The sequence below is a fragment of the Podarcis muralis genome, chromosome 11 (assembly GCF_964188315.1).
Source record: "Podarcis muralis chromosome 11, rPodMur119.hap1.1, whole genome shotgun sequence".
Classification (NCBI taxonomy): Eukaryota; Metazoa; Chordata; class Lepidosauria; order Squamata; family Lacertidae; genus Podarcis; species Podarcis muralis.
The window spans coordinates 47942838-47970534 of record NC_135665.1 but is presented as its reverse complement, the minus strand read 5'-3'; the positions used below and the strand labels follow the sequence as shown (position 1 = coordinate 47970534).

Below are 27697 nucleotides of genomic sequence, written 5' to 3'. Positions count from 1 at the left end.
ACACTTGGCTGGCTGGTGGGGTGAGAGGAGGGCTGATGGGAGTTGGAGTCTTTGAAACTACTGAAGGCACACAGGTTCCCCATTCCTGCTTTAAGGGATTTAGCTATGTCCAGACAGCCAATGCAAGACATAGCTAAGCAGTCCTTTTCTTGATACTCCTAAGTTTTCATGTAAATTTATTGCCCCAAAGAATTGTCATAAATCTAGGCTCAGGTGTGGAGGGGCAGGCTAAGCCAAACTAAGCAGGCAAAACGTAAGTAGTTTTGCATATTTACATCATAGAACTCAGCTCTTCATGGTTCAGAACTGCCTGGATACATAATTTATTTAGTGTGGAGCACACACACACCCCTGGGCACAACACTCAGTGACTACTGAATGACAACTCAGATTTTAAGCAAAGACTTCGTTCTCATAGTAAGCCAACTTTAATTACAACACAGGAATATTCAGTGACAAACCTAGGCATGCAAAACATAATCAGGGATATGAAATTAGGATAAAACGAATAAAGCCAGTAGAATGGATAAAATATCAGTAGCTAAAGAACAGTGACCGACGGCTACTTCTTCATGAGACTATCTGATGAAGTTACATATCTGAGAGGGAAGTCTTGATCTTCTATCCTCTTTGCTATCATACTGTGGTCCATATATGAAAGTCACAACACTGAAACAAAAAAGTTCTGGTAAGTTTAAATTAACTCAGGATGACACTTTCCATGTTCAAGCTGGCAGGAACAAGGACACCACCAGCAGCTTAGATTCTCCTGAGGTCGTTTTTGCAAACTCACTGTAGCTCCCAGGTTCCCAGTCTCTCATAGGGTACAATCCTATGCATCTTTATTTGGAAATAGGTCCCTTTAAACTCAATGTGACTTACTCTGAGTGATCATGCACAGGAATAGGTGGATTAAAGTGATGGCTAGGTAAATTAGAAATGTGGAACTATTATGGGAACAAGGTGATTTGAGTTGAAGACTTCATTGATCTGTGGGAAACTATATGAAAAACCTTTCATATGAATCTTATGACAATCAATGGACCTTACAAAAGCAATTTTTTTCAACCTGTTATGCACTTATTCAAAAGATTATTAATTCAGGTTTGTATAACTGAGTTTATTCCAAATTTTACTGTCAAACAATTTCTTAATAATGGCTTTTTAAAAGAATTTTAAATTAAGCGTGGCTACCAAGATTTCATGGGATGACCTGAGAAGTGCTACTGTGGTGCAGATCTCTTTACAAAGAAATTTGGTTCCCAGTTACAAGGAAATTTACAGAAAAGAGCACACTTACACATACACCTTATTCAATATACTAGAATTTCATCAACCCTGACCCAACAACTTGGACAAATGGCATGAACACAAGGGCAAATATTATGGAGGGCATTGCATTTTATCTTGTTTCGTTGCAGATTCTATTTCATTTCATTTTAAAATTACAGTAGTAAAAGCTAGTTGTTTCCACAACCTAGTGCCCAACTTGTTCCACACCCTGGAAACAAGCAGATGGGCAGGACAATCCAGTTTATGAACATATTTGGGTAGCCATAACTACAATATATGTACTTCAAACTTCTGTTGACCGTTACTTTATAGTGCACTACTTTTTGTGAAGAAACAAACCTGTTTCTTGGAAGGGAACAATTTGCACCCTGTACTCCTCACGTGTAGCCATTCAACTGCAAACAGGGAATTCTTCTGTAACTGGATTTTTTTTAAAAAGAAAAGAATTGAAGCATCTTGTATCAGAAGCAACATCTGATACCATAAACTGCTGCAGTAACAGTGGAATCTGATTAAATCAGATCTTGTCGCCAGAGGCTTTAAGTTGAAACATGTTTGGCATACCACGTACTGCGAAAGGGTTTTTTCCTAAGCATCATTTTGAGGCTCGGCCTCCACCCTTTCCCCTTTCTTTGTTTTGTGTTCCTGTCCCTTTGGTGCTGCCTCCTTTTCCCTCCTGCTCATGACAAGAATAAAGTAAGGCAGAGGAGGAAAACCTAACCAAGGGCTGTTTATGGGACCAGGAATGCACATTTTCCTAGCTTCCAGCTCAAAACCATCATCTCCATCTCTGGAAACCCAACATGTCCAGGAGAAGCCACCTCTGTCTCCATAGTGCTCTGTCATATTTCCAGGGCACTGCTGTGGCCCTTAGGCCCTTTCTCTCCTTCCTTGAGATATCGGTAGCAAGGGGTTCAGGAAGTAAAGTGAAGCAACTGCAGCTACTGTAGCTTAACTTGTTGGGGGCAGATGAACTCCAGTGCAAGATGATCCAAAAACAGGCTACAGCATGGGGGAAAGTTGGAAATCAGGATTTCAAAGGCACAGCTGTCAATCAGCAGAGTCGGTGCCCTTTACCGTGCTTTGATAAAAACGGTACCGTCAGGGGTGGTTGTTGCACATTCCTTCTTTTCAGTTACGGTCTCAACCTCGCCGGAAGCAGAGACGATGACAACAGTTTTAGAGGCCAGTGTGGCTTTCTCTTTCTCGGCAATGGCTGCACACACCGCTAATATCTCGTCACTTTCAAAATCGTAATCCGGGATTGCTTCCTCTGAAGTCTCTCCCTGAGATGCCGTGCTTTGCATCCCTGTCTCAGCTTTGGTTGCTTTCTTCTGCTGCTGTAATTTCCTCGCCCAAGACAGATCTTCATTCCACAGTTCAGGGCTTAGTGGACAGATATGCAAGGCAACCTGGAAACTTCGGATGGCCTGTAATGATGAGCAGGGACACAGCACAGTGAGAATTTGCCCACGTGAAACAGACACACTGGGCTCAAGAGATTAAGTCACATCATTGAGTAAAACACAGGTGATGTTTCATAAATGCCAACAGCAGTTGTTACAGAACCTGATTATTTTCAAAGAGTAAGGGTCCACAGAACTGACTGCTGAACTTATGGGATGTGGCCAAATCCTTGCCACAAACTCACTGGGGGCTTTGGATAAGTGTAATAACAATTCTTCACATTTATAAAGAGCAATTCAAGTCTTAGGGCTGATGCCCAAGGTCAGCTGCAAATAATGGGAGAGCTGCGAATTCGTGTGAGACTGTGATTCTGAAATCTGCTATATTCCCAGATCATAGAAGGGAAACCACAACCTGCACTTCTTACCTGTAAAAGCTGAATAAAGCAGCAAGGGTGAATGAAAAATTTAAAAAATGCATTACAAAAATAAACACATCTTGCACATGCATCTGCTTCTTCCAGTTTTAGGGTATAAGCACCAGCTGTTTTGGATACTTCCTTACAACGCAAAATAAAGAAGGCATTGTTTTGCATGTTGGTACACTGGCATTTAGCAGATTTATACTGTTTGGTGACTCAGAAGCTTCCACACATAGACATTGACAGAAGGTATTTCATTGTACAGGCCTCTGTTAAAGCTATTGGAACTGCTTATAACAGAGCTTTCCTTCTGTCACTCCAAAGGCAGAAAAACAGAGCCAACTAATTCCTGCCCCAGTTGTCATTGCAACATATGCATTCCATATGGAGATGGATTGGTCCCAGCAGAAAAGAGCTGTGAACCTTGTGACTTCTGTGAAAGAAATGCTGAATCCCAGATAATAACTATGGCATGTTTGTTTTTCGTCTTGATCAACTGCCTTTGGTTTCCAAGGGAGAAAGGAAGAAAAGTGGGCGGCAGGGATTTGCATTTGAAGGCTACTTGCCAGCACTCAAGTTTCTGAACATGCTTGACACGCCAAATGTTTGAAACAGTGTAGCTTAATTATTTCAATGTAGCACCAGTCAACAGCTGTTAGCATCAAGAGGCTGCGGAACTGTGAGTAAATATGAAAATATCCGAAGTATTACAAAACAACTCAAGAACGCTTTGATTTCTTTCTTTTTTAAAAGTTCCTCAGGGCATAGGTTTGTCACTGTATAACTTGGTCAGTAAAGTACCATTTGCTTTTATGAGGCTATAAATTGTATTGCTAAGCACCTTTGTTCTAACAGCACATTCTAGACTAATGCCTGCTATTGGATAAATGGACATTTCCATAGTCAGATGTAAGTCAGCCAAGGATGCTAAAATGTAACAGGATTAGCATAGCATTAAATAACCTGACTCCCACGAGTCAATTAACTCTAGCCCCTGCCAAAAACATCCTGTAAAAATCTGAATTTTCAGAATGAAGAAACTTTGTTTCAGGGCAATGCCTGAAAGCTAAGATACATCACAGAGAAGGGCTGATTACAAAATCAAAACTGGGCATCATTTTGAGAGAAATCCTGAAATTATATTGATAGGGTATCTACAAGAATGAATTAGAAGAGCCAGGTGCTTTATTGCAAATTTACCAGCCGCGGCAAAAGCAATCCTTGCCAACGGTTGAAAACGGAGAGACAAATTTGGTGGGGAGACAGAGTACAGTTGGCTACGTGAATGGTAAAATTGCTATCTGTTCCAGAATTCATTCCTGCCATAATTTAATGGAATTTAGAATCCTTAAAATTAAATGGCCAATTCTCTCTCTCACACACACCACCCACTTTCAGTTTCAGGAATAATATAGGAAGGGAAAAGCTATATAACATGGCCTGATGCAACATCTGTGTTTGAGCACCCAGGACTCTGCTTGGCACTACTAATCCATCGGAAGTCACACTAGTTACCTATTTCATAGGGAGAAAGACGATCTCCTTGCAGCTCTATCTCCCCCTACTTTCTGCTGAACTACTATCAACTCACCATTTCCCCAACAGTTCCAAATGTGCGTGACCCGCATGGCTGGGTCAGAGGATGGGCTCCACACAAATGGCCACACCTGTCTGCATGAGAGATACCTCATAGAATGTATTCAATAGGGAGTGTCTTTTGCACAGTGTAAACAGAGCTAGGAGACTGATTACTAAATGGCTTTGTATGCATCACTTACAACAATATGTTTACTTGCATCTGCAACTCAGATTATTTAATGTACTGTTTATTATTGTTCGTTTATTATGTTTATATCCCACCTTAGTAAACTATTTCTTCTGCAGGACCCCGAATAACCTGTACAGTGGCTATAGATCTATCAGTAAATGGCTCCCCGCAATACAGTGGTACCCCGCAAGACGAACGCCTCGCGAGACGAAAAACTCGCAAAACGAAAGGTTTTTTCGTTTTCGAGTTGCCTCGCAAGACGAATTTCCCTATGGGCTTGCTTCGCAAAACGAAGCTTGCCCAGGGGACAGCGGGTCTTCTCTTTTGAAGCAAGGGGCGGCGGGGAGAATCGATCTTCTCCCCGCAGCCCCAGGTCCGGGGACAGCGGGAAGCGCTTCCCGCTGCCCCCGGACCTCTTTTGAAGCAAGGGGCTGCGGGGAGATCACTTCTCCCGGTGCTCCGAAGCCAGGCGGGGGGGAGGAAACACCTGCCCCCACCGCCCGGCTTCGGAACGCTGCCCCGAAGCGGGGCGGGGGGGCGGGAACACCTGCCCCCGCCGCCCCGCTTCGGAACGCTGCCCCGAAGCGGGGCGGGGGGGCGGGAACACCTGCCCCAGCCGCCCCGCTTCGGAACGCTGCTCCGAAGCGGGGCGGGGGGGCGGGAACACCTGCCCCCACCGCCCCGCTTCGGAACGCTGCTCCGAAGCGGGGCGGGGGGGCGGGAACACCTGCCCCAGCCGCCCCGCTTCGGAACGCTGCTCCGAAGCGGGGCGGGGGGGCGGGAACCTCTCACCCCGCCGCCGGGCATCGGAACGAGGTCCTGGACCTCTTCTGAAGGCAGGCGGGGGCAAAAGTCTTTGCTCCCCCCGCCTGCCTTCCCGGGACAGAGGAGACTTCTCCGCTGCCCCGGGCGATCTTAAAATGCTGGCGGGCGGGAGCGAAGCGTTCGCTGCCGACCCCCAGCATTTTAAAATCTCCTCGGGGCAGCGGAGACTTCGCTCCCGCCCGCCAGCATTTTAAAATCGCCCCGGGACAGCAGGGGCTTTTAAAATGCTGGCGGTCGGCAGCAAAGCCCTCCTGTCCCCGGAGCTTGCGGGGCGGGAGGTGGGAAGAAGGGCTTTTCTTCCCACCGCCAGCCTTCAGAACAGCCTTCTGAAGGCTGGCAGTGGGAAGAAAAGCCCTTGTCCCCCCCCCCCAGCCTTCAGAAGAGGTCGGGGGACAGACTGTCCCCGGACCTGGTCTGAAGGCGGTTTCCCTAGGAACGCATTAATTGATTTTCAATGCATTCCTATGGGAAACCGTGCATCGCAAGACGAAAAAACCGCAAGACGAAGAGACTTGCGGAACGAATTAATTTCGTCTTGCGAGGCACCACTGTACAATGGTAATACGGCCAAGCAATTTTTCTGTTCTCTATGTTACTTCGTTGTCGTAATCTCTCATCCCCCAATCAGTATGATTAGTTTTATCATGCTGTCAGATTAGCAAAACTTGACAACATGCACATTTGATCTGAATCATTATTATTTTTACACACGCACACACACCCTTCAGAGTTTTCATTTATATTTACAAATACAGAACCACAGAATTGTAGAGCTGGAAGGAACCCTGAGGATCATCTTAGTTCAACCCCCTGCAATGCAGGAATATGCAACTTGTGCCATACAGTGATCAAACTCGCAACCTTGGCATTATCAGCACCACACTCCAACCAACTGAGCTATCCAGCTTGCTTATAGATAGTAAGACAGTCCCCTTTGTGCACAGACAACAGATTTTAAGACAATTATGTTTTCCTGCGGTATCTTTGCAACATGTAATGTGTATGTGTGGTTTGGGCATCAAGCCAGGGCATCGAATTTGACTCTTATGCCGGTGTGCCTATTTTCACCTGTGAAATATTGTATGGCATGGGAAATTAAAGGTTTCTGAATCCAGAGTCACCAGCCAGGCAAATGGATCAAGTTCAAGACTCTGAACCAGCTGCTGGAGATCAGGAGAGCACTGCACCTAAGACTATCAGGCAGGAAACTCCTGGACCAACAGGGGCTGTAGGGCTAGGGTTTAGACCCAAATTGGAACTTTCCCATGCCACCACACGCCTCTTCATCACACTTCACTAGTCCCTGCAGGGCAGAGGACACACTGGGAGGGAGGCTATGGAAAGAAGGAGGATGGTTAGTCTTTAGACCTGAGGGTTGGCCCTTTAAAGGGTGGAGCTCAAATGAGGCAGTGCAGATAATGTGGTTTAAAGGGTCTCAGTTTAGTCTCAACCTCAGCGAGTGGCTCACTTGGAGCTATCCATGGTACTGCAACTTTTGACCATCCTTGCCTTGCCTTGCCTCCTCCTTCTCAGTGAGATCCAGTGTGGGACAAGAAAACGATACTTAACATCCAATATATATTAATAATGATAATAGTTGAAAATCATAACTTGACTAGGAATCCCTCATGTTATCATGTTCCAAATCTGCTGCTAGGGAACTGCACTCAAACTGATGTGAAGATGCTATTCAACTTCCTGGTTTATGCTGACTTTTTCTTTTGGCCTACTTTCACACTTCTTCCTTTAGCTCTACTACAGCAGAGCCAATGCAAATAAGAGGACTGCCTTTACATCTGTTTCTTTCTAACCTGAGTAGCTTCCCCCCCCAAACAAAAACATCCAAAAGGGTTCGTCAACGATATTAGTATAAAAATCACAAGATGCTGAAGCTGATCTCTATCTGTTCCAAGAACAGGTCTGACGTATTTTGAGAAAGCATTTTTATTTCGGATAATTTCCAAGTTGCTGAAACAAATAAAATTTCCTTTGTTCTGCTTGCCTGACAAATGGCAGAACAAATAGCATCCATTTCTTCGAATAATGCATACATTACACTGAAGCAAAGTGCTTCTTTGAAACACAAGGGATATTTTCTTATTACTTTTCAAATAGATGATCAGCAGAGAACTCTGGGATTGTTTTTTGAATTCTCCCATAAAGGCAGCCTTTGTCCCAAAAGCTTTTGGCTATTTATAAAAATGAGAAAAATTGCTACATTTCATCAAAAACATCAAAAGCCCTCTCCATTGTCGCCCAAGGCTGATTAGTGGAATCATCTATCTATAGTTCTCAACTTGCTTGCTTTTAAAGTTTTTTATTGTTCTCTTTGGGATATCTGGCATTCTGATCTAAGGAAGTTTAAAGATGATTTCATGCACTGTGAAGGCCACAGCAAGATATAGCTGTATGTCTGTAAACAATTTGGAGTGGAAGATGAGCCTTTCTCCTTTTTCATACTTACCAGTGTGATTTCTCCTAATCCAAGCTGGGCACGTCCCAAAGTTTGCCATGCCTCCCAAGAATGGGGATCTCTTTGGACAGCCATTTCTGCAGCATGCACTGCAGGGAACATTTCATGCAGAGACATCAGCACCTAGTAAGGAGATACACAACAGAACAAACCATAAACTAACCAATTATATTGCAAAAAAAAAACCCCACAAAAAGAGTCCAAAAGGCGAGTATGCAGAGGGCTTGCAATGTAGATGGTTCTGGAGTCAGTTATGAGCTAGGTAGAAGGTAAAGGGACCCCTGACCATTAGGTCCAGTTGTGGCCGACTCTGGGGTTGCGGCGCTCATCTCGCTTTATTGGCCGAGGGAGCCGGCGTACAGCTTCTTGGTCATGTGGCCAGCATGACTAAGCCGCTTCTGGCGGACCAGAGCAGCGCACAGAAACGCTGTTTACCTTCCCGCTGGAGCGGTACCTATTTATCTACTTGCTTTCAAACTGCTAGGTTGGCAGGAGCAGGGACCGAGCAACGGGAGCTCACCCCGTCGTGGGGATTCGAACCGCCAACCTTCTGATCGGCAAGCCCTAGGCTCTGTGGTTTAACCCACAGCGCCACCCGTGTCCCTTATGAGCTAGGTAGTTACCTCCAAAAGAACTGTCACAGAATCCTAGAATTTTAGAGTTTGAAGGTACCCCAAGGCTCATCTAGCCCAACCTCCTGCAATGCAGGAATCCTGCTCCCAGCCATCCCTGAGTGGGCTTGAAGCACCAAGTTTCTGGTTCAGTAAGATGCACTGGCCCACTGCGCCACAGGGAAAAGGGTTGACTCTGAACTGCACTGATTTTTAAAAGCACATAAATGGAGTCATACTTATGCAATTTGCTCTTGTTCTAAATGCTCTCTTAAACAGCAACACGGTAGTCAGTTTGACAATCCGCTTCATCAACCAGTTTTGTAAACAACGTAAACCCAAACTCATTCCCATGCAAATACCAGTTGGGATTCCAATGACCACCACTCACAGAGAACTCTGTATTTAGCCTGAACAAGGGACTATCAGAATGAACCACCTACCCAGAGGAAATTGGATAAAGCCTGGAGGAAAGAACCAAAAATTATCAGTATATTCAAGATAATTAACAGGGCAATCTCAACCCTTGCTTCTCTTGCACTGAACACATGGCTGACAGCATATGAATGGTTAATGAAGACTAAAATGGAATAAAGCAGATATTAAATGGGTCCCAGGAGTTGTTTTTTTTAAAAAGATTTTTTTTAAAAAAAATTTATTATACTGTACATCTTAAAGATATGCTCAGTTAAAACGAAATTTGAATGCAAGACAACCATACGGAAATCTACATCACAGTCAACAAAAACAAAGGAGGCAGAAGGTCAGCCCCTCAGTCCCCAGCCCTTAAATCTGAGTGCAAGTCCTGTTGCCACAACCACCACAACCTTAAACATATCTCTCCTGCCTCTAAGTTAGCAACTTGAAGATCAAATGGATACTTGTCTAAGGGCTACTTTTGCCCCTGAGGAAGCTGGTTGCTTACTGCCTATCTTAACGATTTCTCTCAAAATCAAATCTGGAATCTTCAATCAAACTCACTGAGCTTAAGAATGCTGGCCAAAGAAATCTGCATGCTGAGGTCAAGAATGATCACCAGTATTGTACAATACAGTGGAACCTCGCGTTACGTACTGTCCGCCTTACGAATGCTTTGGGTAACGAGCTCCGCTAACCCGGAAGTAGATGCCCCTAGTTGCAAACTTTGCCCCAGGATGCAAGCGAAGTCGCGCACCAGTCACGTAGCAGCGGGAGGCCCCATTAGCGAAAGCGTGCCTCATGTTAAGAATGGTTTCGGCTTAAGAATGGACCTCCGGAATGAATTAAGTTCGTAACTGGAGGTACCACTGTAGATCATATATAATGTTATGGATGATACCGTGGTCCGAGAATTAGCTAGTCCTCACAAGTATTAGGATTAAGCTCCTGGGTCTACAAGACAACATCCTCTGTTTCATCAGGATTGATTGGTTGAACTCATAGTCCTAATTTTAGACAAACTACTCCATTACTCAAGTTCTACAATATGCCTAGCTTTTAAATTTTTGAATATTTAGGATTGTTATCAACATGGATATATAATTTCCATCTCACACAAAAACACTATATCTCCCCAGTAACTACCAGACCTTGAGTTCTATCCAATTAAGTCATTCCCCATACCCTCTGGAGCAAATATAGGTGTACAGGGGGAGGAGAGGAACAGGAAGTTCAATGAGGGACCACAATGTCCTAATTGGGTTCAACCATTTGTTTCTGGAAAGTTCTGGTCTCATTTAGCAATGAGGAAAGAAGCGAACCCTATCAGATTCCCTGTCGCTTTCACTCAGGCTCATTTTGTTTGCTCATCTTGTCCAAAGAGGACTTGCGCAGGAACGTTGTACCAGCTGTCAAGAAGAAAAGACTTAACAGAAGCTTCTATTTCATTTGGATGTTTGCAGAGTGTATGGTAGATCCAAGTCTCTGCCAAGTATTAATTCTTCCCACAAAACATTGGGAAATGGGAACAAATGGGAACAATTGCAGGATACTGCCGGTTGTAAAAACTGGAATGTGGGAAGCTCTTCCCAGGACTTGTTTGTTCATCATCTAGGTCAGAACAATGAGCTCAGAATCAGAGTTCTTCTACATTAAAGCCAAAATTGGAAACCAGCAGCTACAATAAAACTTTCGCCGTCTGCAACAATAATTTTTTTGCTGATTCTTCACCTTTGCCTTCCGATTATATCTCCCATGAGACAGATGCAGCCTTGGACACAACAATTCTATATCTGATCTTCTGCACACCAAGCAGTCACCTTAATGTTGTCAGTAACAAATAATGTTATTGTGGCATATTGCTTGGGAGAAACAACTCATTCATATTTATCCTGTTGATTCAAAATTCTATTGATGCTAATGCAGTTGCCAACAGTCTTGTTAAGTCAGGAGCGAGGAACCTATTTCCCCCCAAGACGAGACTGGTAAGTGAGAAGGCAGTGAATACGATAATGTGTGGATGCAGGCACTGAAAATGCGCTTCAGTGGGTATGGAGTTGCACTTGGATATGTGCGCCCTTGGACAAAGCTACATGCCTCCCATGGTTATGGTGAAAGATAACACAATAAAAGCACTTGCCGCATTACAAATGCTTCATAAATTAAAACTGCAGGCAGGGCAAACAAGTAGGTTAGGATGACACCATCTGGCAGGTTTACTAAAACAGAGCGGGAGCCAAAGCCGTGCAGACACAGAGGCAGCCAGAATGTTTATGGCTGAGCACTGGCTTGATTCAGAAAGTTGATACAGCATCGCCTGAGCAATCGAGATGTGGTCAGACATCAAGAGATGTGGTCAGGGAGTTAAAAAGGGTCTCATGGCTTCCGTTGAGGTGGCTGTGAAAGCGCTCATATATAGATTTAAAGATCTTGCACTCTATGATTCTTCGATGCTGGTACCAGCTATTAATTGAAGAAGCTGCCTGTGTACTCAGGGATCTATTCCAAGTTTGTGAGTAGTGAGAGGAGTCATTTGTAGATAAAACAGCCATGCAAATAAGGTAGGAAGAGGCAGCTCAGGGCCATCATATTCTGATGAACCACTGTCCCCTCGCCCCACCATCCCCTCTAAGCATAGAAACCAACTGCCTGCCACTACCAGGTGCCATGCATCCAGCTGGCTCCTAAGGGAAACATTGGCAGCATACCAGTCCCTGTCACCCTCCTGCCCTACACACAATAAGAATAGAGAGGATGCTGCATGTGCAATAAACCCAGAAAAATGTGTACAGACTATGCGGGCTACTTTTAAAAGTCTATCTGCTCTGTGTTTTACTTGCATCATGGCCTATGGTCAGAAAAAATAAATTCACAAATTCTTACTCTGCCGAGGCTCTGTCATGCATTACCTGTGATTTCATCTCATAGAGAGTAGCATCTTCTGGAGTTAACTGAAGTGCTTCATCCCACTTCTGAATAGCCTCCCGGTACCTGCAAGTTGTTAAAACAATAGTTCATTCTTACTAGATTTATGGTTGTTTCAAAGTCCTGGTATTCTTACCTTTTCATTAAGGGACCAACATTGCTTTGACTAGATATTCATTCCAAGCATCTCACAAATATAAATTAATGTTCCATCCCACCACCCCATGAGACACAGGGGGTTAAAAAAAAAAAAAGACAGCGCAATTTCAATTTCTTATTGTGTATTTTGCCAAACATGGTTTAGTATGCATTTGAACAGATGCACGTAACTGGTGGGAATAAAGTAGGCCTCCGCATGTGACCTCTCAGCCAAATCTGGAGCTTACTCTACATGTTTTAGCCATTCTTAAATTAAATTTTAATAATAATTCCTGGGGTCAATGCAATAGCAAGTTCTCCTATGTCAGTTGCAGAAAATAACAGACTGTTCCCCTGCTCATGTGTATGCACAGAACCCCCGTGCAACTATGCTCATGTCTTCCTTTCAACTGAAGCAACTAGTTCATGTGTGAAAATCTGAACCTGTGGAGATATGCACATGATAAAGTGCACAGAGAAGCCCTAATGGATGAATAAAACTTTCTTTTGGACCTTGGAAACCCCATCCTCAGAAGGGGCAGCAGAATCCGGATGACTATGTCTGAGGGAAATACGCACTAGAGAAAAATAGTGAGCAATCGTTTAACTGCATTTTGTTAGCTTCAAGCTGTCATCATAGAATCGCAGAGAGAACTCTGAGAGTCATCTAGTCCAACCCCCTGCAATGCAGGAATCTCAACTAAAGCATCCGTGACAATTCGCCATCAAACCTCTGCTTAAAAATGTCCAAGGAAGGAGAGTCTACCACCTTCCGAGGGAGTCTGTTCCACTGTCAAGCAGCTCTTACTGTCAGAAAGTTAAAACAAAAAAATTCCTTCCAGTAGCACCTTAAAGACCAACTAAGTTAGTTCTTGGTATGAGCTTTCATGTGCATGCACACTTCCGTCTGCCATAGTCACACGAAAGCTCATACCAAGAACTAACTTAGTTGGTCTTTAAGGTGCTACTGGAAGGAATTTTTTTGTTTTGACTATGGCAGACCAACACGGCTACCTATCTGTAACTGTCAGAAAGTTCTTCCTGATGTTTAGTCAGAATGGTGAAACAATATTTTGATGAGGCAGTTCTTTTCAAAACTTGGCAACGAAAGTGTGCTAGTGTGGTACTGCACCACCTTTAAAATTATGAAGGCATCCTATACAACTTTTTGCTATAGCAACTGTATAAATAAAAACTAATTTATAGCCCATCTTAACATTCCACAAGTGCTGTTTACTTTAAATGGAAGGAAAAACCTTACAAAATGAATAATTATACAGTTTCATGAGAGGTATACAATGCATTATAAAGTGAGTTTTCTATTTTGAAAGTATGTTTTTTTACAGAATTGTACGACTTTTACATTTTTTATTAACAGCTACCTCACAATCATATATCACATTCAAACGTAAAACATGCAATCTTGCAATTATTTTTAAAGAAAGAAAAAAACCACAGGAAAAACAGATATTCTTTTTTTAAAAAAAGGACAGAACACGTAGAGAACTGAATGTTGGACGTGCTACTGAAAATATCTGGAGAACAAACAAACACCACAAGGCTGCAAAATTGTCAGGGCAATGGCTGATTAAAACCATGACTTTTGAGCTGTAATAAAAGTTAAACTCTTTGGGGGCTTATAAAGTCAGCAAAATGAATGAAAAAATGCAGGCCATAATCCATGCCGAGCAAGAAGACAACATATTTTTCCATGAATAGGGAAAAAAATATTTGCATACACTTTTTAACAGGGACAAATTCAGCACAATGAATGAAGTGCTGCCCTTCCCAGGTCAGAATCTGAAACTTTTGGGTCTAGAGGCTACTACAGAGGCTTCAAACATTTTGCCAACACAAATGATGTGGAACCTAGGGCTGTGAAAGGAATTTGACATAGCATCTCCTCCTTTCCCTGCTGCCTCCCAATCATATGATAAAAATAGGGTTTTGAAAACCCTTGGCACCTCAGCGAGGCACCGAGTTCTGCCCAACATTGGGGCTCATCGTGTTATGACATCACACATGTGATATCATGAGCATTGGGAGGAGGCCTGCTGCCACTGCAGGAAGGCTTTGAAGATTGGGGGGGGGGGCTCAGCCCTGTCCCCACATATTTTGCAATTCCAAAGCATATCAAACACTGCGAAAAATAAAAAATAAAACTGGCATCAAAAAGTAAGGAAAGGTTTAAGCTATCTTTTCTAACCCTAAATTTCAAGCATGGTTCACCCATAATGGGGCAAACATGTCTAATGGTGAATGCAACTATTTTGCTTCATATGCACACAATGACTCTTCACATCTCAGTCATTATGTAGAACTAGCAGAGAGGTTTGTGAGACCTACATCATTGCCCAACTTGTTATTTAGAGGAAGAGGGTGATGGGAGAGGATTGGTTTATTTGCCGATGGTATCACAATGGCCTTTAAATCTATAATACAATAGCATTTTCCTTTATGCTTGTTCCCGGGGTGCTAAAGGCACACTTTACCAAGAAACGTTGGCGGGTTCGCTTTATTTCTGCTTTCTAATGGAACATCTCCTGATCACAATGGTGGAAAAGTTCAGGGGAAAGACCCTTTAGGTTCCACAATACAGTCATACCTCATGTTACGTCCACTTCATGTTAGGTTCTTTCAGGTTACGTCTCGCGGCGACCCGAAGTGCTGGAGAGGGTTATTTCCGGGTTTCGCTGCTCGCGCATGTGCAGAAGCGCAAAATGACGTCATGTGCATGCACAGAAGCAGCGAATTGCAACCCGCATGTGCGCAGATGCACCGCTGCGGGTTGCGCTCTTTTCATGTTGTGAATGGGCCTCCGGAACGGATCTCGTTCGCAACCAGAGGTACCACTGTACCATCTCCATGCCTCTGTAACATTACCATCTGCTCACTACCAGATCCAGAAATCACCACATGGCAGCAGAGAAATGAAAGTGGGTTACGTCTCCATTTTGTTGCTTAAGATCAAGGAAACAGGCTGAGGGACCTCACACATACACAAGGAGAAATTGTGCGACTGAAGCGAACCTCATGTCAACACTGTTCTAGCCCCACATGAAAAGAGAAGGCAGCAAGGGGGGAACTGTGCCAGTTATCTCCTGCTATCTATGGAAGCAACTCAAGTCATCTTTGAAGTGCTGCTGCTTCCCAGGCCACAAAGATAATATCAGAAGCCAAAGGACACATGAAGCTCCTCTCCACGCCAGCCTCATCTCATCCAGAAACAGGTCCTTCCATCTGCACTGAGTTTTTTAATGTTACCTCTGTGATGTGCACAGATGAATTCAGACTCCTTTGAAAGGAAGTAGTATGAGAAGGTTATGAAAAGGGCATTAATTGGCTTTGCTCTTACATAAAAGGAAACATTAAATAACATTTCCTTGTGAATAAGAACCAATTACCACCTCTACCAGCAAGCTGGAAAATTAGAAGCCTGAAAAACTCTCTCTAAAGGCCAATTTCTCTCTCTCTCTCTCTCTCTCTCTCTCTCTCTCTCTCTCTCACACACACACACACACACACACACAAACAGCAACTTGTCCATTAAGATTTGTGGATGCATGAAAACATAGCTTTGCTGGATCCAGTCACAGGCCTGGCTAGTCTAGCAGTTTGTTCTCACAGTAGCCAACCATATGCTTGTCGGAAGGCCACAAGCAGGACACAAGAACAACACTCTCCCACTCATGATCCCCAGCTACTGGTATTTAGAGGCATACTGTGTTTGACATAGTGTTATAAACTCAGATATATAGGCGTCAATTGGCTCCTTTAACCAGGGTTGTAGTCAACTAAACAGAATGTCTAGTTGCCATTTTTGGACTAGACGGCTTGAAAGCTGTATTTTTCAATACAATTTTTTGGTTCCTGAAATTCATTCCGACTGCACTGCGCAGATAAAATATAACAGATAGAATTCTACAGGATGTGTTGCTAGGCATGCACCTCCAGATGGTAAAGATGTCAAGTGGCATCCTGGCACCCGAGTACCATCACTTAGTCACAAGCCTTGCGCCTGGTGAATTTCGAACGCTGGTCTGGTATGAGAAACAGTGTGATGCCATCACAACTGATAGTCATGGATGGATGACAAAGAGCATAGCAAAAGCAACTCCCACTTCTTCTCAGCTCAACAGATAACCCAAATCTTGAAAAACCAAGGCAGACTGCAGTTCTGAAACATACTCAGACCTATTGTTGGAAAATGTTTGAGGGAATTTGGAGCCTTCAGTGCACACATCAGCATTCATGGTGGAACACTGCCAACAGGAAGCAGACTAAAAAACACAGATCAGACAGCATTTTTGCTAAATTTTAAGATACACAATATTAATCTTCTTTCTTTAAAGTAAGGTAGCAGATAAACAGACATCTCTGGAGACTATATCTGGAATGCCTGAAGTTCTCGTGCTTATAAATATACAGGCAATCTACTTAACTCCAGCGGCGTCAAACATTTCAAACCATTTACACATAATTCCATGGACCTAATATTGCAGTAAGAATTCCATGAGCGCACACTGGACTACATATTATGTTTTAGTCGGTTATATTGATGTAGCTGATATATTACCTTATATAATTATGATTCATCTACATAACACTTTATGTTTATAGCAACAACTGTGATAAACATAACAATGATCTCTGATATATTCCCTTGGGGGGGGGGTCAAACACACTCCAACTAAATCATAGTTGCCTGGGAGTCTTTGGTACTGCTGGAATTTTGAAGATTTCTTTCAAACCACTTTGAATATTTTGTTTTTATGCCACTTTTTTATTACAAAGAACTTCTAAAGTAAACTAAAATAAAGTAGACCAAATATCTAAAATATTATGCTATTACAGTGGTACCTCGGGTTACATACGCTTCAGGTTACATACGCTTCAGGTTACAGACTCCGCTAACCCAGAAATAGTACATCGGGTTAAGAACTTTGCTTCAGGATGAGAACAGAAATCGTGCAGCGGCGGTGCAGCAGCAGAAGGCCCCATTAGCTAAGGTGGTACCTCAGGTTAAGAACAGTTTCAGGTTAAGAACGGACCTCCGGAATGAATTAAGTACATAACCAGAGGTACCACTGTATCACTAAGAACTGAAAACATTTCTTCCACTCTTCCAAAGTTCAGGCTTTGGTGAGCCTTAAGATGTTGGGAGCCACTGTAGGCACAAAGGTTTGCTTTATTTATTTAGAAAATTTGTAATCTGCTTTTGTTTTCCAAACTGAAACTGCCAAGTTATAAAACAATAAAAGTAAAATAATAGTAGTAGAGCAACAAAACAGCAAAAATCCAGCAGAAAAAAGAGATATACTCCCCGTTTCAGACATTTAGTATACCTGCTTTGAACACCTGGTCTGATGCTCCGCAGATGGGAGGAAACTCCATAGGCACAACAGCCACCTCTGAGAGAACTCAAACAACTGTAGATGGCGAACTTGGCTCTGTACCACATTGTTAAGAAGTTGGCCAGTCATAGTGCCCTGTCTCCCGCCCCCAAATACACACATAAAAGCTCTTGTAAGTAAGAAAGAGATCTTTATGCAAGCAAATAATGGTAAAGGCTCAGCAACAGGCACAAGGCTCAGGAGCCATGCTTCAGGAGTTCAGGAGCAGGGCAAAAAGTTCAGAACTGGACAGAGACAACAAAGCTGTCCCAATAAGTTTCCCATGCCCCACCCACCAAGGTGTGGTGCACTCGCTCGCCTTGTGGGAATGTTGGAATAACAAATCCATGTTCCTTCACGTAGTCTGCCCCATCTGCAAAGGTGGCACCTGATTCTAGGTGACAAGACTGCACCCCCTTGTTTGGGCTCCTGTTAAGTTATTGACACCTCCAGTTCCTCCCTGCCGCCCCATAGCTGCTTCAAACCTTTACCAGATTCCACTGGGCTCTCTGCTCCACACATAGGAAAGTTGGGGGGAGGAGCCAGTAAGGTTCCAACTATTCAGGCCCCGCCTTCTGTTTTTTGCCCCTCCTCCTCTTTCGAGTCTGCAAATCTAAAGCCAATCCTGACATCATTGCAGGGCTTGTGTCAACAGCATCCAAAGGAAGTAGCTTGCCCTGTCCCGCTTGTTAAAGGGAACTATTGTTTTTCTGTTTCAAACTAGTGCTGCTATATTTCTATCTGACAAAGAAACTGCAGTATAATCTCCATGTCCAATACTCTCATGTATAGGCACACAATAAATTAATGAAAAGCCGGGTCAAAGAACATTGTGTGAAGTTTATCACTCTTAAACTCGTCATAGTATCTGCTACCCGATAAGAATATCCTGGTACAACCTTCCCAGGTCGATAAGAAGAGCAATATTATTTCCATACAAGTCAAATCTACTCTCAGAACATTTATAAACAAGGAGATCTCAGGAGATATCGAATTGCAGATGTCCGACCTGACAATGTCTGTGGGCGTCGGGGGTGGGGGTGGGGCGGAATGAGGTTTCCTGGCAAAACCAGACCAAGACATTCATAGTTAGCATGTCAAAGGTTGAAAGAGAACAGGATAAAAGACCCCCGTGAAAAGGAAGCTGTTTTCTTCCTTTTATCTCTCACAAATCATAGGTTCGCCTTTTTGTTACTCATTTCTTTTTTTAAAAGGACCTCTGAGAATGATCTAGCCAGATTTCCTTCTATAAAACACAGAGACACTGCAGGACTTGGAGAAAAGATTTTTTTACTGAAGGGGCTTATCTTTTTAATTGGCCATTGATTATATACATCAGTGAATGAATGGCCTGTGGCCACACCACAAAAACGAAACACCAGCAAAAAAAATGGTTCCAAAAGTGACAGGACGTGGTACTGCTGATTTAGCTGGCAGCATTCTTCCATCTGAATCACAATTACTTATTACAGCGGGGGTGAACTGTGATTCTGAGAAACACAGTGCTGTTGGAGGCGTCTCTTGGCTGAAATAATGGACAGCTAAGTCTTGGGACGCGGGTGGTGCTGTGGTCTAAACCACAGAGCTTAGGGCTTGCTGATCAGAAGGTCGGCGGTTCGAATCCCCGCAATGGGATGAGCTCCCATTGTTCGGTTCCCAGCTCCTGCCAACCTCACAGTTCAAAAACACGTCAAAGTTTAAGTAGATAAATAGGTACCGCTCCGGCGGGAAGGTAAACTGCGTTTCCATGCACTGCTCTGGTTCGCCAAAAGCGGCTTTGTCATGTTGGCCACATGACCCGGAAGCTGCCTGCGGACAAAGACTGGCTCCCTCGGCCAGTAAAGAGTAATGAGCGTTGCAACCCCAGTTGTCCACGACTGGACTTAACCGTCAGGGGTCCCTTTACCTTTAAGTCTTGGTACTTTGTTCATATTCAGTTGTGGACAGGAAAAAGGCCTCTCTTAAAGGGTGTGAACTCAAGATCATTTAACACATCAGGGTATGTGTTTTTTGACCTCACAAATGAGGAGGGTAAAAAAGAAGAAGTAAAGGGATGGAGACTAATCTTTTCAGTGCATGCTTATGGGTGGAAATGGGGTTTCAACCCACATTGTGTGGACTAAGGAAAGGCAGTTTTATTGCTTTGATTTGATATCCGTCCTGCACCTTCCATTTCTAAGCTGTTGGTGGCAGTTGATTAAAAATGGCCTGGCAATGTTTTTTTGTTTATTTGTTTAAGGAACAAGAAAAAACCCCATAAAGCATATACAAAAGTAGTACAAAAATTAGAAATATATAAACATGTATTTCAGAAACAGATTGTGATACAGCATAGCTAGATTATATCACAAATGATGTCACCACTTTTGCAGGTCTGTTATAATACACAATGGACAATAAGTTGCAATAAATCTAATGATGCAATGATGCTACAATACGGCAACAGGCACACAACAATCCTAAACACACTTGTTTGGAAAGCAAGTTACAATTAAATTAATGATGCTTGACTATATGGAGTCTCATGGAGCTATACAGCAGAATGTAAGCATTCTAAATAAATAAAAACTGTCTTTCACTGAATGTCATTAGTCTATCCTGAACAGTATTTTAATCTGAATGGAAACTGCTCCATATTTTAAAAGGCTACTGTCTACACATGCATTAACACATCGGGAATCTATAATATTTGGTGTTTTAAAGAAGTTTTCATGTCACTGGCAGATGTAAGAGAGGAGTAGGGAAATCAAGGATATAGACCCATGGTCAAAGGGAGGGTTCAAAACCTAGTTTCTCCTATTTATTACTGAATCACAATGACAATGAACCCATCTATCAGAAGACAAGAGCTGCAACTCACAAATGGAGTCTGTGCAGAAAACAACACTATCAAACATATTATGAGAGGAGGCACTTGTCACATGAAAACCAGCCTTATGCATGGGAGAACCTTGTAAGAACAAGTCCAGAGATATCATAGTAACTGCTGAAATGGACTGGATCAAAACAGAAACAAAGAAAAATCAGAAAATCCTGAAAAGATGAATTTATATCCCAAATAATCCATGTCTTTGAACCCAATATTGATGGCGTAACTCTGGCTACAGTCACAACAATGGCCTCTATTGTCTGAAAAAGGAAGAAGATTCAAATGCAAGGCCCAACACAGATAGGATGCTTTCTCGTCCAGAGTCAGATTACTGGGTCCATCTGGCGCAGGATGATTCACACTGATTAGTAGAGGGTCTCCAAGGTTTCAGAAAGGTGTTTCTCCCCACCCAGCTTAAGGTGCCAGGAACTGAACCTGAGACCTTCTGCATGCAAAGCAGGTGCTCTGCCACTAAGGTACAGCCCCTCCCCTTCCACCTATGGGGACAGACACTCCTGATTGCTCCACAATCTTTCCACAGATCACTTGAATGGAGCTGGCAGACCACCAGGGGTCTGTGGACTATAATTTGAGAGCCTCTGCCCTAGACCCTGAATTCTATCCACAGGGCCCTGCAGAAAAGCTGTGAAACTTATATTGGTTTAGACTAAAGCGTAGTATGGGGGGGGGACCTGGCTTTCTCTGGACAATGACACACACTTCTTTCTGAAAGATACATATGCCCCCACTCCCACTTAGCTCATTTCCCGTTCACTAACGATGGTTCTCTTGGGTATCATCATGCAATTTAAAGCTGTGTGCGATTCAATGACTTCTACTTCTGTACAGAGGATTTGGCCATTTAATTTCTCCTGAAAAGAGAGATGGCTCATTCTTGATTTCAAGAACTTTTAATAGCTGGGGGCAGGGAAAGCTGCTTTGCAAAGGTGAGCCGCAAATAAATGTCCCACCCTTCATCTCTTTTGTATACATTTAATAGTTTAGTTCCCAGAAGGTATTTCCCCCCGACTATATTCTGCTACTGCCATGGTAACCAGTAGCACTGCAAGTGCATTTCATTTCTACTTAGAAGCAATTGTTGCATTTGTGCTTTATTACCCTGGACAAATGCTCTTTGGGGACCCACCGCATGAGCTCATTCTTACTCTTCCTTGGAATCACGGAAGCTGGAAACAACCAAGACTTGTTATCACCATAATAATCAGGGGGTTGAGTCTCCTAATGAACAATTACTGTTCATTAATCAAGTGCTGCTCTGAAACATCTTAGGTGACGGGATCCCTCATCATCTAGTATAGGAAACAATTCCCAAACACTTACAAGCATTGTCTGGACATGTAACAGGCCATGTATAATATCCAGGTTTGCCTTCAGAAATAATGTACTAGCTTAGTGGGCTCCAGTGATGTTAGCGCCAAAGGTTGTGCAGTCTCCCCATTTTATGCCATAGAAAGAATTTGCAGGTTTTACAGTTTACAGGCTTACAGATTTTTAATGCCTGAAACTACCATCCTTACGCCCTATCACTTACACAACAACAACAGCAACTCCCCATGTTTGCCATGAGGTAGAAGGTGGGCTGCTATTCAAAAGAAACAAGGGTCCAAAAAGCATTATGATTAATATGGATACTGTACAGCTGACTTAGAACATATGCAAAAATCTGTACATCACTGCTCTTTGTTGGTATTGCTAATGCTGTGTTTTTATGGAATGAGATGTAAATGAACAAGAAAGAAAGAAAGAAAGAAAGAAAGAAAGAAAGAAAGAAAGAAAGAGTCTACACAATTGGTAAAAATCACATAGTAAAGTTTTTACCTCTTCAGTCTCCAAGAACAAAAATCTCTACAAGACACAAGGCACTTTTTGTGTGTGAGAGATTTACATACACACGGGGGGATAAAATAAAATATTTTGGTAACTAAGCAAAATAAAAAAAATGTATATAAATATATGTTACCATTGCAACAATCTGTGCAAACCTAAATGCTGATGTGTGGAGGATGTTCAAGTTGTTTCTAAAAGTGCTCCATGTTTTCCTGTAAGCACACTAAATAAAAACTTTTCTTAATGTCCAAAGCCTGATATTTTGAACTCAAGTTTCATTCTGATAATGAAAGCTATTAAAATCAGAAAAGATAAATCCATAAATTATTCTGATGGAAACCTTTGATTGCTCTACAAATTACAGTGAAATGAGATTTCTTGTACGGCTTGTAGAATCTCCAGAATTATGTGTATTCAAAAGCAAAGCCCAATATGTTCAATGGGATTCCTTCTAGGCAAATGTATGACTACGGTACTGCTCCAATCTTATCCTTGTGGGCTGGCCCAGTTTGGTATTCTTTGCATACAACAATCTAACAGGCCTGTTCTCCCTGCTTCTGCAGATCACAAGGTCTGAATAATCACTCAAAATGGCACTCCATCTTAAATCTACTCCCATCTTCTGTAGAAAGTAGTATGGCATTCTCTTCTCCAGATATCATCAACCTTTTCCTTCAAACAGCAGCCAATGAAGTGGGGTTGGACAGGAGAGAAAGTTCTCCAACATATAGCGGAGTAGATAGGAGCAAAACCTGACACAAGGGCTCTGCTTTCTGAAGCAGAGTAACATTTCTTCTAATGAGTGGCTTGCCCAGATTGCTTTAACCACTTGGGATCCAAGTCACAGTATCCTATTGAAATTGCAACTTAAACTACGCTTAAGCCTGCATGCAACTGCATGCCATATTCTTAACTGCATAACATTATTATGTGCTATTAAACAGCAAGTACGTTTCTCCCGAGATTATTTGGTTCATATCACATTTTCATATTACACTTGTGCAAGAAGTGTCAGCTTCCTCAACTGATTAAGCAACTCTAACAACTTTGTACTCTGTCAATGTTCCCCACATTTAAAAGTAATTGGTATCCAGGAAAGAACATAATTTCGTTACTCTCAAATGATCCGGCATCTAATGTACCTTTAAGCCAAGAGATAATGTTTTATTGGTATCATAACATTCTACGGAAGGAAACACGTGCTTGGAATTAGCAACCATAATGGCTTCAGATCTCAAGAAAAATGAAGTTCTTTGCGCTGTTCCTATATCAAATACAAACTGATTGCATAATGTTAAACAGCTCTGACCTCCATGATAATTTTTTAATAACCTGAGCAGCAATAAAGTACACAGGAAGCAAAGCTGTTAACAGCGTTTATGTCTATCAATAGCCCAACAATTACTGCAACACACTATATGTGGGGTTTCCATTGAGCTTAGTCTGAAAGCCATGGTTAGCACACCATGCTGCAGCATGATCACTGACAAGATGGTCTTGCTCAGAGAAGTGTGCATGCACACGAAAGCTCATACCAAGAACTAACTTAGTTGGTTTTTAAGGTGCTACTGGAAGGAATTTTTTTTGTTTTGACTATGGCAGACCAACATGGCTACCTATCTGTAACTTGCTCAGAGATGTACACTATATGTTATTGGGACAAATTTAAAGTGTTCCTATAGATATATAAAGCCCTCAACGGCTTAGGGCTGCCTCACCCCATCTGTGCCCACCTGACCACATAGATTTAAGGATCTGGCATTTTACAAATGCCGCATAATATTAATTCCACATTTGCAAGAAATCAATCTTTCAGCGTGGCCACACATACACGTTGGAATTCCCTGCCCATGGGTGTTAGAGAGAAGTCCTGGCAGGGCTCTGATGGGTGTGTGATGGAGGCAGAGGGGGCAGAAGGCTGACCCAGGAGAGAGGCCAGCAATTTATGGAGTTTGGTGCCGCCCGCAAAGCAGGAAGCAAGATGGGGGGAAGGGGAAGGGTCTGAGCAGTCAGAGACATAATCGAGGGCACAGGACGTGTTAGAAGTGGAGGAAGAAGGTGATCTTCCAAGGGGTGGGTTGGTTGAATCCCCACCATCTCCCACCCCACTGTCTCCTAGAACCAGGAAGGCCTTGAAGAGGGAAGTGCAGCGATGATTTCTGTGTAGAAGTCTCAGGTTACATGTGTGAACTCCATTAAGTGAGGTTAGAATATAGGTCAGTAATGTATCCACAGCGGCTAAAATAAATCTCTCAGTTTATTTCTAGGCCACCTATCTCGATGACTTTCTATTCTTTTCAAAGATCTCGTTATTCAAGAAATAGATTTAAAATTGATCCTACTGTATTTCTAATCCTCAGACAACACTGTATTAAAGAGGTCTTTACCACCATCTAGTGGCTAGTCAACACTACTACTACTAGATCATGGCAAAAAAAAAAAAATTTTAGATCTGTACTCTTTTTTTTTTGACCATAGACAATAGAACTTCCCCCTCCTCTCCCCGCTATGGTCCCACAGTCTCCTGAAATCTGCTCCAGAGGGTTGGGGGGACCCTCAGAACAGATTTAGGTGGCACACAGCAGAGAGGAAGTTTTGTTGCCCAGCCAACACAACCTATACACCTGGAAAAATCCATCATAAGATTTAAATTTTTCAAAAACCATCATCTTTACCTTTCATTCTCAGCCAAAAGTGCACCTTCATCCTTCAGATGTTTACTTTTGGCTACGCAGTCTTCCAGGAGAAGCCCCTTTTTTCTTTTAGTGTCATGGAACCATTCAGCTTCATCACTGTCGGCAAGATCCTGCTCATCAGCAGCCTGAGCTTCAAATTGCTGAGATGTTACCTTCGACACCTTCTCACCAATCTTCCTCTTCCACCCAAAGGAAGCCATTTCGGAAAGCTTTTGGAAAAGAAGGTAATTTCAACCATTGGCACCATTTTGTTTTAACACAAACCATAACAAATGACAACTGAAATTAGTTGCGACAGGGGTTAACTTGCTCAAAAGGGACTGATTTGTACAAATGGATTCTGGCCATGATGTGACTTCCACATCAGCCTTGTAAACTTTAAAGACTTGTTGAAAGAGGAAGGTCTTCAATAGGCATCAATAATAACATTAGGAATACAGTGGTACCTCGGGTTACATGCGCTTCAGGTTACAGACTCTGCTAACCCAGAAATAGTACCTTGGGTTAAGAACTTTGCTTCAGGATGACAACAGAAATCATGTGGCAGAGGCGCTGCGGCAGCAGGAGGCCCCATTAGCTAAAGTGGTGCTTCAGGTTAAGAACAGTTTCAGGTTAAGAACGGACCTATGGAACGAATTAAGTACATAACCAGAGGTATCACTGTGATAATAATGATAATGATAATAATAATAATAATAATGGCAGCAGAGGTATTGCCCCATCTAATAATTAATGGGAGGGAATTCCAAAGGCTAGGTTCCATCAAATGTAATAATAATTGTGACTATTACAAGGATATTTGGGCCACCTTCCAAGCAAAGGCTGAAAGGGTGAGGGAAATATCTACATCAGGAACAAGGGGGTAGGGAAAGGAAGACCAACACTGGGATTGCCTGGGGGTCCTGCCACCCAAGGCAGTCGCCTCACCTTACCTCATGGGTGGGCCAGCCCTGTCCCTACAATACAGCAATACAGTGGCAGTGAAGTATCAGTAAATGGCAATGGCTATTATGGGGTGGGGTGAGTGAAAAGAAGCCTGCACCTCCAAACTTCCACTGCCTCTTCAACCTCCCTCACAGAAACTAAACCAGAGACGAAAAATGGAAGACTTAGGAAGGCGCTTCTCTCCTGCAGGAGTCAGAGAACAAGGTGCTCGGGCAGCCATTTCTCCCTTAAGAATATTCTATCCACGTTTAATTGCCTTTTTTAATGACACCTCGCCTCGCCCCCAAACCGCGCGCGCCCCCTATGCTTTTAGCGGTTCTTATCCGTAAGCCGCCTTGAGTCCCTGTCAAGGAAAAAGGCGGGTATAAATAATAATAATAATAATATAATAATACAGGGGGAGGAGCGGAGGCATAATACCCAACTGAACAGGGGAGGCGATATTTACCTGGAGCCCCCTCCCCTCTCCAGCTCTGTCACAGTCCGAGCCGGGTCACATCTGTTTTTTCAGCTCCCCGGAAGCGGGGGAGGGAAGAATCGGAAGTAGTCGCGCTCAGCCGGTTTGGGAAACCAGTGTCTATGGAAGTCCACTTCCGGTCTAGAGAGCGTTCGCTCTCCCCTGACGCTCTCTTTTGCCGCAAGGGCTTCTAACGCGACTCTCTCCCTCCCTCTCAGGGCCGGGAGAGACCATAAAGATTTCCATGGTAGAGCGGCGCCGCTCGACCTTCGCCGTTGCATGTTTTATTTACCTTCCTAACTCTATACAGGAGCGGGCGGAACTGAGAATTCCACTCTTCCGCCCAAGAGCATGCTGGGTGTTGTAGTTCAAGGAAGGCAGCAGCGCCCTGATGCCTCCTGCAGTTTGGTCAAACTCATGCTGGTAGCTTTGAGAACACTGTCCAACCAGAATAAATAATAATAATAATAATAATAATAATAATAATAATAATAATAATAATAATAATAATAATAATAATAATAATAATAATAATAATAATTTATTATTTATACCCGGCCCATCTGGCTGGGTCCCCCCAGCCACTCTGGGCAGCTTCCAACAAAACACATCTGGTGGGGAGGCGTTCCACAGGGCGGGCGCCACTACCGAGAAGGCCCTCTGCCTGGTTCCCTGTAACTTGGCTTCTCGCAGCGAGGGAACCGCCAGAAGGCCCTCAGCGCTGGACCTCTGTCCGGGCTGAACGATAGGGGTGGAGACGCTCCTTCAGGTATACTGGGCCAAGGCCGTTTAGGGCTTTAAAGGTCAGCACCATCACTTTGAATTGTGCTTGGAAACATACTGGGAGCCAGTGTAGGTCTTTCAAGACTGGTGTTATATGGTCTCGGCGGCCGCCCCAAGTCACCAGTCTAGCTGCCGCATTCTGGATTCAGTTGTAGTTTCCGGGTCACCTTCAAAGGTAGCCCCACATAGAGTGCATTGCAGTAGTCCAACCATCTCTTCCTCTGTCGTCCCCTTCTCCTTGTGCCCTCAATCTTTCCCAACATCAGGGTCTTTTCCAGGGAGTCTTCTCTTCTCATGAGGTGGCCAAAGTATTGGAGCCTCAGCTTCAGGATCTGTCCTTCCAGTGAGCACTCAGGGCTGATTTCCTTCAGAACGGATAGGTTTCCAACCCCAACCTCTCTCACCACCAAAGGAACACAAGTCATAGC

The 27697-nt window shown here is 43.3% G+C and overlaps 1 protein-coding gene across 1 annotated transcript; it reads right to left on the bottom strand.

Moving 5' to 3' along the window:
* Window positions 1-405: 405 nt before the first annotated feature.
* TTC33 (tetratricopeptide repeat domain 33) lies at window positions 406-26637 on the bottom strand. Its single transcript, XM_028748220.2, has 5 exons — window positions 26478-26637; window positions 25064-25293; window positions 12125-12206; window positions 8179-8310; window positions 406-2723 (listed from the first exon to the last, which is right to left on the bottom strand). Exons 2-5 carry the CDS (start codon window positions 25282-25284, stop codon window positions 2367-2369), a joined length of 792 nt encoding a protein of 263 aa, XP_028604053.2. The 5' UTR covers window positions 25285-25293; window positions 26478-26637; the 3' UTR covers window positions 406-2366.
* Window positions 26638-27697: the final 1060 nt, after the last annotated feature.